At 36.8% G+C, this 13381-nt stretch overlaps 1 protein-coding gene across 3 annotated transcripts in view; it reads left to right on the plus strand.

The window, feature by feature from the left end:
* API5 (apoptosis inhibitor 5) overlaps positions 1–13381 on the plus strand; it is a 33090-nt gene that overhangs the window by 3289 nt on the left and 16420 nt on the right. For all 3 annotated transcript variants that reach the window (XM_044680156.1, XM_044680157.1, XM_044680158.1), the window contains exons 2-6: positions 7371–7532; positions 8723–8816; positions 10319–10384; positions 10850–11001; positions 12568–12774. In XM_044680156.1, the coding sequence (XP_044536091.1) occupies positions 7371–7532; positions 8723–8816; positions 10319–10384; positions 10850–11001; positions 12568–12774 (681 nt within the window). The remainder of the gene's footprint in view (positions 1–7370; positions 7533–8722; positions 8817–10318; positions 10385–10849; positions 11002–12567; positions 12775–13381) is intronic.

Raw genomic sequence — 13381 nt, forward strand, 5'->3', positions numbered from 1 at the left:
CTTCACCTTTCCAGTGTATACCAGGTACCTCTCCCTGAGGACCTTACTGGCAGCCTAGATGATTATTATAACTAAAGTATTCTGTCTTTATGAACTAAATAAAAATCATAAGTTCTTAAGAAATTTACATTCATATTTGAATATTGGTATTATCCCAAAGAGAACTTTTGCACATATATAATTCCTTCCCCAAATAAATATACACAAATAAGTATGAACATATACAAGCTAAGTTTTTAAAATTTTTGTTTACTACTATTTATTTTTTTCCTCCCACACCTCCCCAAGAAGGCAGATAATAAGATATGGGTAATACATGATTTCTAAAGTTCATTCTAGCACTGGTTTTGATATTGTGTCCAAAACTAAGCTGCTTCTTCAGACTTCACAATTTTGCCCACGGTAAAATCATTTCAACCAGTGTCTCATGTGGGAAGTGTTTGGATTAGCAGTCACTCTATTTTCTTTCATCTGCCTTAGCCAGTTAACTATTAGTTCCACCCATCACAATATATTTCCCATCTCTTTCTCGCATGGGGACAGATTTTCATTTATTTCTGCCTGCACTTTCTTGTGTTAGCCTCCTAACATGAAAAGTTTTATCACTTTTCCATCTCTCCCAAGTCCAAGTCATGCTATTGTTGAACTAATGCACAGATCTGGTGATGACCCACCTCTACTTCATATCCTTCTGTCTTTCAAATAGAGGTCTCTGACTTGACATTCAAAACCTTCCTCATTATCCCCATCTTTCCAGTCTTATTTTTCTATCACTTATCTTTATGTAATTTTTGCTCCAGGCAAACTGGATTGTTCCTTCTTCCTTGCACAGAACCTGCTTTTCTATTTATGTCAATGTACTCTTTTTCTGAAAACAAATCCCATGCAACCATTTCTGTATTCTTGTCCCTTTCCCTAAGAATTTGTACTTTTTATGATTCACCCACAAATCAGCTTTTCCTCTTGTAAGGGGAAACTTGGTCTTAGAGCAGAAAATAAGACAATGGTCCTCTTGAGGTTCCAAACCTGGCAGCTGATTAAGGGTCTTATCTCAAGAGAAAAAAGGAGAAGCCATTGAGAATGACCCATTTGAGTTAGCTGTCTCAATTATATAAAGTAGTTTCTGTTGTATTGTTGCTATTCTGAATCTTCCTCCCTCCCTCTTAAGAGTCCCTATAATTCTAGACATTTTTGTATATGGGAGAGCAATTTTTATATAGACATTTTTGTGTATGGTAGAGCAAAATTTATATAGGAGAACAAAAAAGGGAAGATTATTGAGGCAAGTGTTGGGTAGGTTGGAAGAACACGATAATTATATATTTTATTATTTTTATATTATATATAATAAAGATAGTATATAATTATGAAACAGTCTTATATTGGGGAAGAAATGGGAAAATAGTTTAGTAGAACTTAATAGAAATCTTCATAATATTGCCCAACCTATAAAATAGGTTACTATTTGAAAAATCAATTGCCACTTAAGAGAAGGGAATAGAATCATTATTCAGTAAATAATGGTGGTAACAGTAGAGGGCAGTACAATGAGAAATGAGATTAGCTATCACACAATAAATTCCCCCCCTGGACCCATACACTAAATTTTTTTTAATTAAAAGAAAATGAAATAATAGATTTATTTTATTGTTGAAAGGATGGTCAATTCTTACCTACCAACCATGTTCTTTTTAGTAGGAAAATAATAGATTTGACTATTTGAAAGAAACTAGTGAACAAAAAAATTACCAAAATACAAAGAACAGTATTATAAAACTTAACATAATTTTCTACAAGTAATGATAAAAAAAATCATAAGGACGGTGTAGTCACTATAGAAACATAATCAAAGGCTAAGAAATAACAGAAATTGTAAATAAACATACAAAACAATTCTCAGTTTAAAAACAATGGAAATTATTTAATCAGTGTTGAAATGGTAATCATTCCCATAAAAATGCCTGAAAATAACTGAAAAGTGGTGACTAAACCTTTTGGTATCCCTGGAGGCTTTCTTAGACTAAAAGTTGTGGTGAAGAAGGTGTTAACCTGCATTAGATCAGGGGATTTTTTTTTTTCACCCGGGAGTTGCTTCTACCAATAAAATCACAAGTCCAGGCTCAGCCCCAATAGAACCACATATCTGTGTAGGTGTGAGAGGAAGTATTATACAAGTTATGATTAGTTTCTTGTTTTGTTTTGTTTTTTCTTTTAAGGATTTTTAAATATAAGATTATCTATAGTTCTTGTTATGGTATTTTTTTGGTTTGGAGATTTTTGATGTTGGGGAGGATGTTTTTAAGAAAACCATCCCCCACCCCCTCTTCAATTCAAAATCTGACTGCTAGTCAGAATATTCTTGGTTTTAGTGCCTAGCTCTCTTAAGTTTTTCTGTTACTTAGTAAAAATCTGTTATTGGACTATGGAGTTTATTCCAACCCTAAATTTTCCTATTAGTTTTTTCTTCACTTGCTCTAAGATGGAAAAGCTTAGAAATGTAGTGATTATATATAGTTCATTAATCACCACCTTTTAAGTATTTTTTTTTTGTAAAATTGAGCTAGAAAAACTTATGAATTTACTCTCATACAGGCAAAACCTAAGTAATTTATGAAAAAGAACCTACTTCTTTGTGAATTTCAAAGTGAGTTTCCCTCAATAGAAAGAATGATAACATAGCAGCTGGCGATTATCCACATGTTAGCTTTACCTAATTGTCCAAATAATTCATTGAGTAGAGTTTGGCTCCTTCCTCCACCACCTTTGACCCATAGTGCATTCCATTCAACCTAATATCTGATGGTTCATGAACCACTTTTAAAAATTAGTTTTATTTTATAAGTCACTACTCTGACTAATCACTGGGACTGTGTAGCTTCATCACTGGAGGCTGGAAGATGTCGTTTCTTTTGAGGGAAGTTAAGAAGCCTGAATCAGGTTGCAGATGAAGCATTTACTCCAATGCTCTAGGGATTTTCTTTGGAGCTTCATTCATTTGGTCAGATGATTTGCAAGGGCAAAGAGCATCAACATAGGTGTTAATATTAATTTTGATTTACAGTTTGTGGAAGAAGCAATTCATTTATTTGAATATCTGAAATGTTACCATTGAACTGGATAAAGGAAAGACAAAAAGCAATGCCTTACCCCAGTCATGAGCATGTTCCTGCAGTTATTTACCCACCCTTTGCCACTGACTTACTTTGAAGCTCTCCAGAAAGCATCTTTAAGAGTATGCTTCCTGCTCTGTCAAGCACAGATAATATCTACCTGGTGGAGGTATTGTGAAAACTCCTGCCTGTAAAGATCTTTATGCTCTGTAGATGAAAGAGGAGCCTAGGAACACCATTTTGTTGGGTTGGTTCTTCAGGGAGCTATGAAACACAGTTATTTATTCCTGCATCCATAATACATAGAGGTTCACCTGAGAATTGTAGAAAGAAACTAGCCTATTAAGAGGGCAGCAAACTGCCTCGACTGCTATAGAAAATACATTAGTGACATCCTTTGAATTATTTTCCATTTATCTTCATAACTAACTTTTAAATACAGATCTAACAGCATTTCTGTTCTAGTCTCTATAAAGTTAAAACACTATTAGATGTCAAAATGATTTAATTTCTCTAGCTTCATTGTTTGAATGCCACAGTTGAAATTATCAGTAGATCCCTTACCTTCCAGTGATAGTCTGAGACAGAAGGTGTCAAGTCTGTTGTTATAGACTACATTTTGTTAATATCTGGGATTTTGTTTTGTTTTAAAAATTATAGTTAAAACTTACATACGTCTTCACAACTGTTTTAAAATTTCCTAAATTTTTAGGAATACTAAAGATTTAGGTTAGGCCTAAGGTATAACTTTGAAGCACAGTTTAGTGGTTCACCAGAGGAGATGATGGCATTTCCTTTTTTGGATGGGAAAGCTGAAAGTGATCTGATGTTGGCAAGAAAAATCCCAAGAAGAAAAGGGTAGCTTTCAAGAGAGATTGGGGGGGAAAAGGAACCCCAAAGATGGAGATTGCTGGAGGGGAGGGGTGAAATGAAAAGCAAAAGTAGAGCTGGTCTATTTTTCTTGTCTTGTCTTGTCATTCTCTTTTCTCTGCCAAGAAGCTTGATGGGTGAAGAGGAAGTACAGACTAAAAATGGCTAGAGTTCAGATCACCAAGCCAAAGTGAACTATATATCCGAGGAGCCTGAAATCTGGTAGAGAAGATTGGTGAGCCATTGTCATTGATCTTTGGAAAATGGTAAAGAACTGAATTAGTATCACTTCAGAAAAGGATCAGAAAAAAAACAAAGGTCCCCCTTTTCAAGAGAGGAAAGAGAGCATAGACTGCAAACTGTAGAGTAGTCAGCCTGACTTCAATTTGGCCAACATTCTAAGGCTGAGTATCTAGAAAAGGAAGTGTGGTCACAAAGAGCCTGTAAAGTTTTATCAAGACTAGTTCATACCAGACTACCATCATTTCATTTTTTTGGCACACTTACCTGACTATTAGATATTGACAGTGCTATTGAAATAATTTGCCTAGAGCAGCAATGGGGAATCTTTTAGAGATGGAGTACCAGGCCCCGCCCCCACCCCCCAGACCAATTGCCATGCCCATACCTTCTTCCCAGCCCCTCACTGAGTGCCTAACAAACTGCTTCCCTTCTTCCCCCCCAGCCCCCCAATACCCTGTCCGGGGGAAGGAGGAAATACTGCCATTGGAGTGCTGGGCAGGGGAGTCAGGTGATGTCAGGCTTGGGGAGAGGGAAAGGTGAGGGGCAAGCACTCTGCTCCCCTCTAGTTATATGATCCCCACAGATGGGGGGGAGGGTAAAAAGGCCCCAGATTATAGGAAAAGCCCCTATTTATAGGAAAATATATCTCTCAGGTTAGATGACATCAACCTGATACATTCACCCCATCACTTCCAGCCTTCCTGGAGTGAGTATCCTCCAAATTAACCTTTTAGCAAATGATCCATCCAGGGTTGAAGTCAGGTTTTAATCTGGATGCAGGGCTGATTAAGAGATTGACAAACTACTGTTTTCCAGAGCTTCAAGTCTTGCACCCTTTTGAGTGCAAATTGAACAGGTTAGGTTAATAAGAGGTGAGGGGGAAGAAGAATGGAAATTAAAGCCACTAAAGGTTGCTTGTGAAAAAAACTGGGGAAGGGAGCTAAAGAGGCTATTAGCCTAGCCTCAGGGTACACTGGATCCCTTGCATGCTGGGCCCACAGAGAGGTCTGTGTGTGCCATAGGTTCACCATTACAGGCCTAGAGTTTAGCAAAACATTTGGCAAGATCTTACGTCCCATTCCTGAGCAATTTGGACTAGCTTATGGAATTTTGGAATATTGGACTTTGGAAAGTTTGGAAATTGTGTGAAGTCAGAGCAAAGTATAGACATTAGTTATTCTTTATCAACTTGGAAGATCTCCAGTGGAGTTCTCCACAGATTTGTGCTTAGTCTCAGGATGTTTAACATTGAAAAAGATACAGATGGCATGCTTATCAAATTTGCAGGTATATATTTGTTTTTTGGAATCGTGCTGCAAGGGGACCGAAGCTATCCATCCTTGTTCTTATTTTACAGATGAGAAACTTGATTCCTAGAAAGTTATCTTGCCCCACAAAAGTAGTAAATTATAGAATCAGGATTTAAATCTCAATTATCAGACTCAATACCGCCCTTTTCCCATTATGCTGTACTACTACTTCAAACAACACCTTAGATGATGACACAAAGGCAGCAATGACACCTTTCATATTTGATTACCAAAGTCAAGATCCAGAAGTATCTTTTAGACTATAAGTATATTAAGGTAAATTCAATCAAACAGTTTAATATAGGTCAGTCATTTCAGGTTTTACCAAAGTAAAATCCTAATAAATAAAGGGGGGGAATTGAGAAAGCCTTCAAAAATTAAAGCTATTCAAAACTGGAATGAGCAATATGTGGAAATAATAGGTTCCCTACATTAGAGATCAGTAATCAAAGCCGTACTGACTTAGACTGTATGTTCCCTTCCCAAGCTAAGATTCTGTTAAGGGGAAGAAGGGGTGGTTAAAGTGCATCTTTCTAGGAGGAACATTAAATATGAACTGTGCTTTTGTTGTGGGGCATTGATTTTAATGCATTATTCCTTTTTTCTTTCTTTCTTTTTTAAAACCCTTACCTTCCACCTTAGAATCAGTACTGTGTATTGGTTCCAAGGCAGAAGAGTGGTAAGAGGTAGGCAATGGGGGTTAAGTGACTTGCCCAGGGTCACACAGCTAGAAAGTATCTGAGGCCAAATTTGAACTTAGGACCTCCTGTCTCAAGTTCTCAATCCACTTAGCCACCCAGCTGTCCCCTTAATGCATTATTTCAATGACTGTATGGTATAAGGTCTTGACTCTTGGGTTTTTTCCCCATTTTTTGAAATGAGTGAATCAATGAAAAAGTATTTCTCAACATTACTATTTGCCAAGCACTCAGGATACAAGCAAAACAGGGCCTTGCGCTCAACGAGCATACTAATAATTAAGAGAAACTTGTAAAAGAAAGTTTAGCTACAGAGCAGATGCAAAGAAGTCAAAGGACAAAGTGGTAAGAAGGATGGCAATTTCAAGGGGGCCCTTGGATTAGGTCATGTGACAGCAACAGTGCACATGATGAGATTCAGATGCCCTTAGCCTTTTCTTTGGAAGGAATAGAATTGTTCATTTCAATCTTATCCAAACTCTGTAAGTAAGTAGTCAGTTTAGCTGCTTAGGAAAAGTAGAAAAGATTCCCCCAACTAGTGGTCAGTCTTCATGCTACTTAGATGATTCAAGTGGATTGTTGGATACTTGGACTGGAGAGAGTGGGCTTACTCCCAGTGGTGGTGGGTCTTCCAAACATCCTTGAAGTTGTTTGATTTCAGAATGACCACATTTATGTCCATTTTATCTGTACACTTGCAGGTGTGAATTTCATGATATACTTTGAGATAATTGCATATCTCTCTGGACTATATAGCTAAATGAGGGACAATATTATGTCCCTGAAATAGTAGGGAATATTTCTTCTAGTTAATAAATCAATTTTTTTTTAAACTTCAATTGAAGGCATCTAACTCCTAAATGGGTAAAGTATATTGTTTCAATTGGATAGTGCTCATTTAAAGTAAAAAATCATAGGATAGTCCTCTTTCTTCTCACTGTAAAATTCCTAAACAATAAAGTTCAGTCAATCTTGATAACAGTCTTACACTTAATAATTCCCAATCATCAACTTCACTTTTCTTTTCTCTTCTCTTCTCTTCTCTTCTCTTCTCTTCTCTTCTCTTCTCTTCTCTTCTCTTCTCTTCTNTCTTTTCTTTTCTTTTCTTTTCTTTTCTTTTCTTTTCTTTTCTTTTCCAGCACAAAGATGCCTATCAGGTGATCTTAGATGGTGTGAAAGGCGGCACCAAGGAAAAAAGATTAGCAGCACAGTTTATTCCAAAATTCTTCGAGCATTTCCCCGAATTGGCCGATTCTGCTATTAATGCACAGCTAGATCTTTGTGAAGATGAAGATGTGTCAGTAAGTATTTCATAAGAAACTTTTTAGATTTACAGAAGGCATTTTCTATAGTTGGCAGCTCTGGTGGATGTGTTGAGCTTCAGAATCACACTGAGTAATCAAACACATATTTTATAATACTTTAACCTGCAGGTTTTATTATACTTATGAAAAGATAATTAACTCTTTAGTTCATTTTCCTGGGTAATAGAAATAACTCACATTCCTGTAGTGCTTTTGAGTTCTTCAAAGCACTTTCCTTGAAACAACTCTGTGAGGTAAGTGGTTCAAATATCGTTATCTTCCTTTTACAGATGAGGAAATTAGAGTTCAGAAATGTTAAAGGAAATTGCCCATACTCACATAATTAGTAGCAAAGCTGGAATTTGGACCAAGTTCCTCTGATTCCTTAGTCATACTTATCCTACAATAGCAGACTGCTGTTGCTATTGAGTACATGTGTGTGCATCCAGCAACAGTTTATAGGATATTGTGAATTTTGTGTATATAGTATTCTGAAATCTTTGTGTCGACTTGAAATTGGCTATAGCAGCATATTTCGCCATAAGAATTGTCACAGGTTGTGCATCTGTTTAATTTGGTACTTTTAAGAATGCACGATTTCATCAGATTACTGAAAGTAGTTAATTTAGAAACTACCAAGGAATCAGTTTACCAAGTAGAAGCAGCAGCTTTTGTCATCTCAGATCCCACAGCGTTCAGTTAACTTTCCTTTTTGTCTTATTTAGTTACCTTTCTTGTATTTCATTGACCCAGTACCAGCAGCAGATTTTTAAAACTGTTTGTAATAGTCATGTATTTCATGTGTTCTGCCTCTGAGACTCAAACTATTGAAATTCTTTCTCTATGGTTTAGATCAGTGATGGGCAAACTTTAAAGAGGGGGCCAAAGGAAAGGAAATGTTTATCTGTCAGTCTTTTTCTAAGGCAACTTTTTCGAAGTTTCATTGTATTGTATTGTATCCTACTCATTGTATTCATCAGATTAGGAATAATGTTGAGGGCTGGATAGAACATTTGGGGGTGGGGTACATCTGGCCTGAGTTGTTTGCCCATCACTGGTTTAGATTATGTGGTGATTACATAAGATCTACACAATCTAAGAATCTTTAGGATTAATAACTTTTTTCCCCATAAGATTAAATTTGAAAAGGATGAATTCTTGTTACTTTTTTCCTTTATTAACAAAAGATCAGACGACAAGCGATTAAAGAACTCCCTCAATTTGCTACTGGAGAAAACCTTCCCCGAGTGGCAGACATTCTGACCCAACTTCTGCAAACAGGTGGGATATTTGCTTGTCCTCTTCTTACCTTTATATTTCTGCCATCTAAAAGACAAATTCTGTGTGGCTGATAGTCAGGGATGTACTAGAGCCATCTTTGATGAACTTGAGAGAGTTCTAAATTTTCACTTCCGAGCATTTATACTTTGGGAATGAGCAAATGATTTTAGTAATTTATTTACAAAATATAGGAGAGAGTGGAAGTAGGGAGATGAGAAGAGGGTAGAGTAAGAGATTGAACTTAATGAACTAGATTTGTATTCAAGTCTGGGCTTTACTCCACAAGGGCTCTAAAGGCCCAGCTGGAGAGCCTTAAAGTCAGTTAACAAGGGGTTTAGTCACAAGGGCTTCTCCCAATTAAGGGAGTCTCCAGGAGGCTAAGGTAGTCAGCCTTCTTCACTCACCACATGTAGTTCTAAAGAAGAGATTTAAGAACAGTCTCACCAGGGTCCCAGATCTAAGTCATGAACAAAAAGTCCTTCAGGTGCAAGATATGAGCAAGAAGAGTCAAAATGCCCAAACCCCAGAAGTTCTCTTAATTTATCCAGGGCATTTCTTTCATCACTTCCTGTGCCTTCCTCTTAGCTTGTCCAATCACAACAGATGCTTTTCTTAGGACTGCCTAGGAGGCAGTCAGTCAATTATGATTTGTCACCCATTTTTGCACACATGGGTCACAGACCTCCCTGCTTGAGAATTAAGTGGAGTTGTTTACATTTTTGGTGATTAGATTTAAGAATGGGCTTGGTAGATTTAATCTCATTATCACGAGAAGGAGGAGATTCCAGGCTGGGAGCAACTTGTTCAAAGGCTAAAAGATGAGAGATGCAGTGTTGGACATGAGGAACAAGAAAACCAGTTTTAAGTAACCTGGAAGTTTTTACATTTAGCCAAAACTTGCCTCAATAAATTAGCCAGCATTTAAAAAAACTATCAATCTTTCAGCAGATGGAGGGTAGTTTGGAGAGGCAAGAGACTTGAGGGAAAGGAAAGACTGAATGCAGTAGTCTAAGAGAGATTGAGGGCCTGAATTAGCATGGTGGTCCTGTAGAGAGTAGGTGACCAATATGAGATATATTTCAAAAGTAGACTAGAAAAAATCTGGTACCTAATTGAGTGTGTGAGATGAAGGAGAGAGAAGAGCCACTGATTCTTGAGGTTGTAATTGTGGGTTACTGATGCTTTTAATGAAGTTAGGAGGGAGGCAGAATTAAGGAGTAAGCTGAAATGTTTAATATTAACATGTTGGGGTCGAGATATATTTGAGAAATCCAGTTTGAGTCATCCAATCAGTAATTAGTGTTAAGAGGACTGTAGCTCAGGAGAAAGACAAGGGTATAAAGGATATAGAGACCTGAGCAACATCTGCATGGAGAAGATAACTCATGCCTTCCTAGGAAAAGATTATGTTTCATGGAAATTAGAAATGAAACAGGCTTGCTCTTTGGGTTTTTCTGTTGGTTTTTATCTCATTATTTAACTTTGTGGCAATTTCTCTCTAGATGATTCGGCAGAATTTAGTCTGGTGAACAATGCCCTGCTGAGTATATTTAAGATGGACGCCAAAGGTAATGGATCAATTCTAAATTGAGAATTACCTTCTTTTTTTTAATAGGGAGGAACATGTTTAATGTGGGATCCTTGGTCCATATAGGGATTAATAAGATAACGTAGAATTTAGTAGTGTTCTTCAAAATATAATGGCAGAGATCATAAGAATTCATGTTTTTTACTTACAACTATTAGCAGTTTCACATGAAACTTTATTCACTTTTAAGAAACATTATGTAAAGTATAGTATTTGGAGTATATGACAATCATATACATACACAGGTTTATCTTTATGTTCTAGAGCTCTCATTTGGATCCAGGTTTTATTCACAGAATTTGGGGTAATTTGTTGGCACCTACTTGACTTGAGAGTAAATGCTTTCTATTTCTCATGGGGAGTACATTTTGTTTTGCTTTGGTTTATCTTGGACAATATAGCATTATTAACATTATTTTGTTTATCCTTTTTTGTATATTTTCAGGGACTTTAGGGGGCTTGTTCAGCCAGATTCTTCAAGGGGAAGACATTGTCCGAGAACGAGCAATCAAATTCCTTTCCACAAAACTTAAGACTTTGGCAGATGAAGTCTTAACAAAGGAAGTAGAAGAACTTATATTAACTGAATCTAAGAAGGTAAATGTCAGTCCTTTATTAATTTTTTCTTTGAAATGAGCAGTGAATTTTCAGACTTGACCAACGGTGTCCATGTGTGCTTTCTTATTATTTACTGACCCAAGTGTCTTACTTTGGTGATTTAATTTAATTTAATTGTAATGAAATACTTAAGGATATTATTCTGAAAGGTACATTGTGAACAATCCTTTTTACTTCAAAAGACCCCTTTCATTTTTTTTTTTCAAATTCCTTACTTACCTCTACTTCAACTAGATCATGCCAGATGGAAAACATAGGAGTTGGGAAGCTAGAATCCTCAGAAAGTCAGTTCACCCACTAGCCTCCTAAATATTGCTTTTCAATTGTATCTCCTATTCACATGAAAGACTTTTTTGTTTTGTTTTGTTTTGTTTTGTTTTACCTTAAATTTCTTTAGACTGTAAAGAATAAATTCCCAGCCATCACCCTCTCTCTTCCTCATACCATGGAAGATATTAACCAACCAAAAAAAGTAGATAAGTTATGTCTTTTGTGTTTCTATTTGTCAGTTCTTTTTGTCGAGGTGGGCATCCATAATTCTTCAAATATTAATTATGTAGCTTTTGATAATGTTACCTTGATTCTACTTATTTCACTCTTCATTATTTCATGTTGGTCTTTCCAAGTTTTTTTAAAATTAGCCTGCCTGTTGTTTCTTATTGTGCAGTAGTATTCCATCATAATCATATACCACAACTTGTTAAGCCATTCCCCAGTTGATGGACATCCTCTCAATTTCCAGTTCTTCACCACTACAAAGAATGCTGTCATAAATATTTTGGAATATATGGATTCTTTTCCTTTTCCCCTGATTTCCTTGGGAAACAAACCCAAGAGTAGTATTTCTGGGTTTAAGAATCCCTTTCCTTTTTGCAGCACAATCATTTCCTAATAATATCCTCTCTGATAGAACCATCCCTTTTCACATTGAAAAGCAAACCAAATACATGTAAAACTCAGTGGAATTGCACTTTGACTATGGGAGGGGGGTGGAAGGAGGGGAGGGAACCATGGAAATTTTTTCTTAACTAATCAATAAAAAATATTTTTTAATGGAAAGTAAAAAAAAAAAAAAAAAAAAAGGAAAGGAAAGCAAACCAAGTGATGCTAACACAGGGACTTCATTTGAAAACATGTAAAGCATCTCCCTCTTCCCACATATATTTGGAGAACATTTTGTGACTGTTCAGGTTTTGGAGGCCATTGTCATGGCTTTGACTTTACCAAGTTTCATAGATTTCCTCAGAATGCACTAATTTGTGTCTTGCTTGGTACCTTTCAGAACATTCCTTTTGTTTTCCATTCCATTGAAATGTTGTCCCATAAACCAGAGCAATGCTTTTCTAAACATAGGAAGGCTAAACTGAATGAAGCAGCAGCTGCATCCTGCACTGGGAGCTCTGGCCCTGGCACTGATCTTTCTTTAATGTAATGTCACACAGTCCTACTGACGTGACTTCTGATGCAGAGACCAGTAACCTTGGTCGCTAATTTAGCTGCTGTGTGAGATATGCATATATCATATTCTGGATTTATTTCTTAAAGGTCCTTGAAGATGTGACAGGTGAGGAATTTGTCCTCTTCATGAAGATACTCTCTGGGTTAAAAAGTTTACAGACAGTCAGTGGAAGACAGCAGCTCGTTGAATTAGTGGCCGAACAAGCTGATTTGGAGCAGACTTTCAACCCAGCAGATCCAGACTGTGTGGACAGACTTTTACAGTGCACAAGGCAGGCAGTACCACTCTTCTCTGTAAGTCCTTTTTTACTTTTCTCTTGAGTAACTGAAATCATACACAGAGGTAGACAAATACTGTAAAAGGCAAATTTGATTCATTCTATTTGGGCCCAGGGTTGCAGAAGTAGGACCAAGGGTTAGAAACTCTAGGGAAGCACATTTAAACTGAGTTATCAGGAAAAATTCCTAATATAAGTGATCCAAAATGGAAATGGAAAAAATCTCAGTCAGTAAATGGAGGGAGGTAGGTAAAGGTAGGTAGTCATTCAAAGCCTTTGTGCAGAGGCTCCATAATCAGTGAGAAGTAGTGAAGAAGTTTGTGCTTCCTATGAAAGTGGCGCTGAATGAGCTCTTTGAGACTTCATCTACCCCCAAGACTGTACTTCCAATTAGAGACCATTCAAGGGGTGCTCCATTTTAAAAAGTATAAAGTTTACAAAGCAACTAGTTGGCCTAGTGGATAGAGAACCAAACCTAAAGTCAGAGGACCTGAAATCAAATCTGGCCTCAGACACTTGCTAGTTCTGTAACCCTGGGCAAGACATTTAAACCCCATTGCCTAGCCTTTGCTCTTCTTAGAATGGTTTCCAAAACAGAGGAGGGAGGGATGGAAAGGTTTTTA

This window comes from Gracilinanus agilis, chromosome 6, assembly GCF_016433145.1.
Source record: "Gracilinanus agilis isolate LMUSP501 chromosome 6, AgileGrace, whole genome shotgun sequence".
Classification (NCBI taxonomy): domain Eukaryota; kingdom Metazoa; phylum Chordata; class Mammalia; order Didelphimorphia; family Didelphidae; genus Gracilinanus; species Gracilinanus agilis.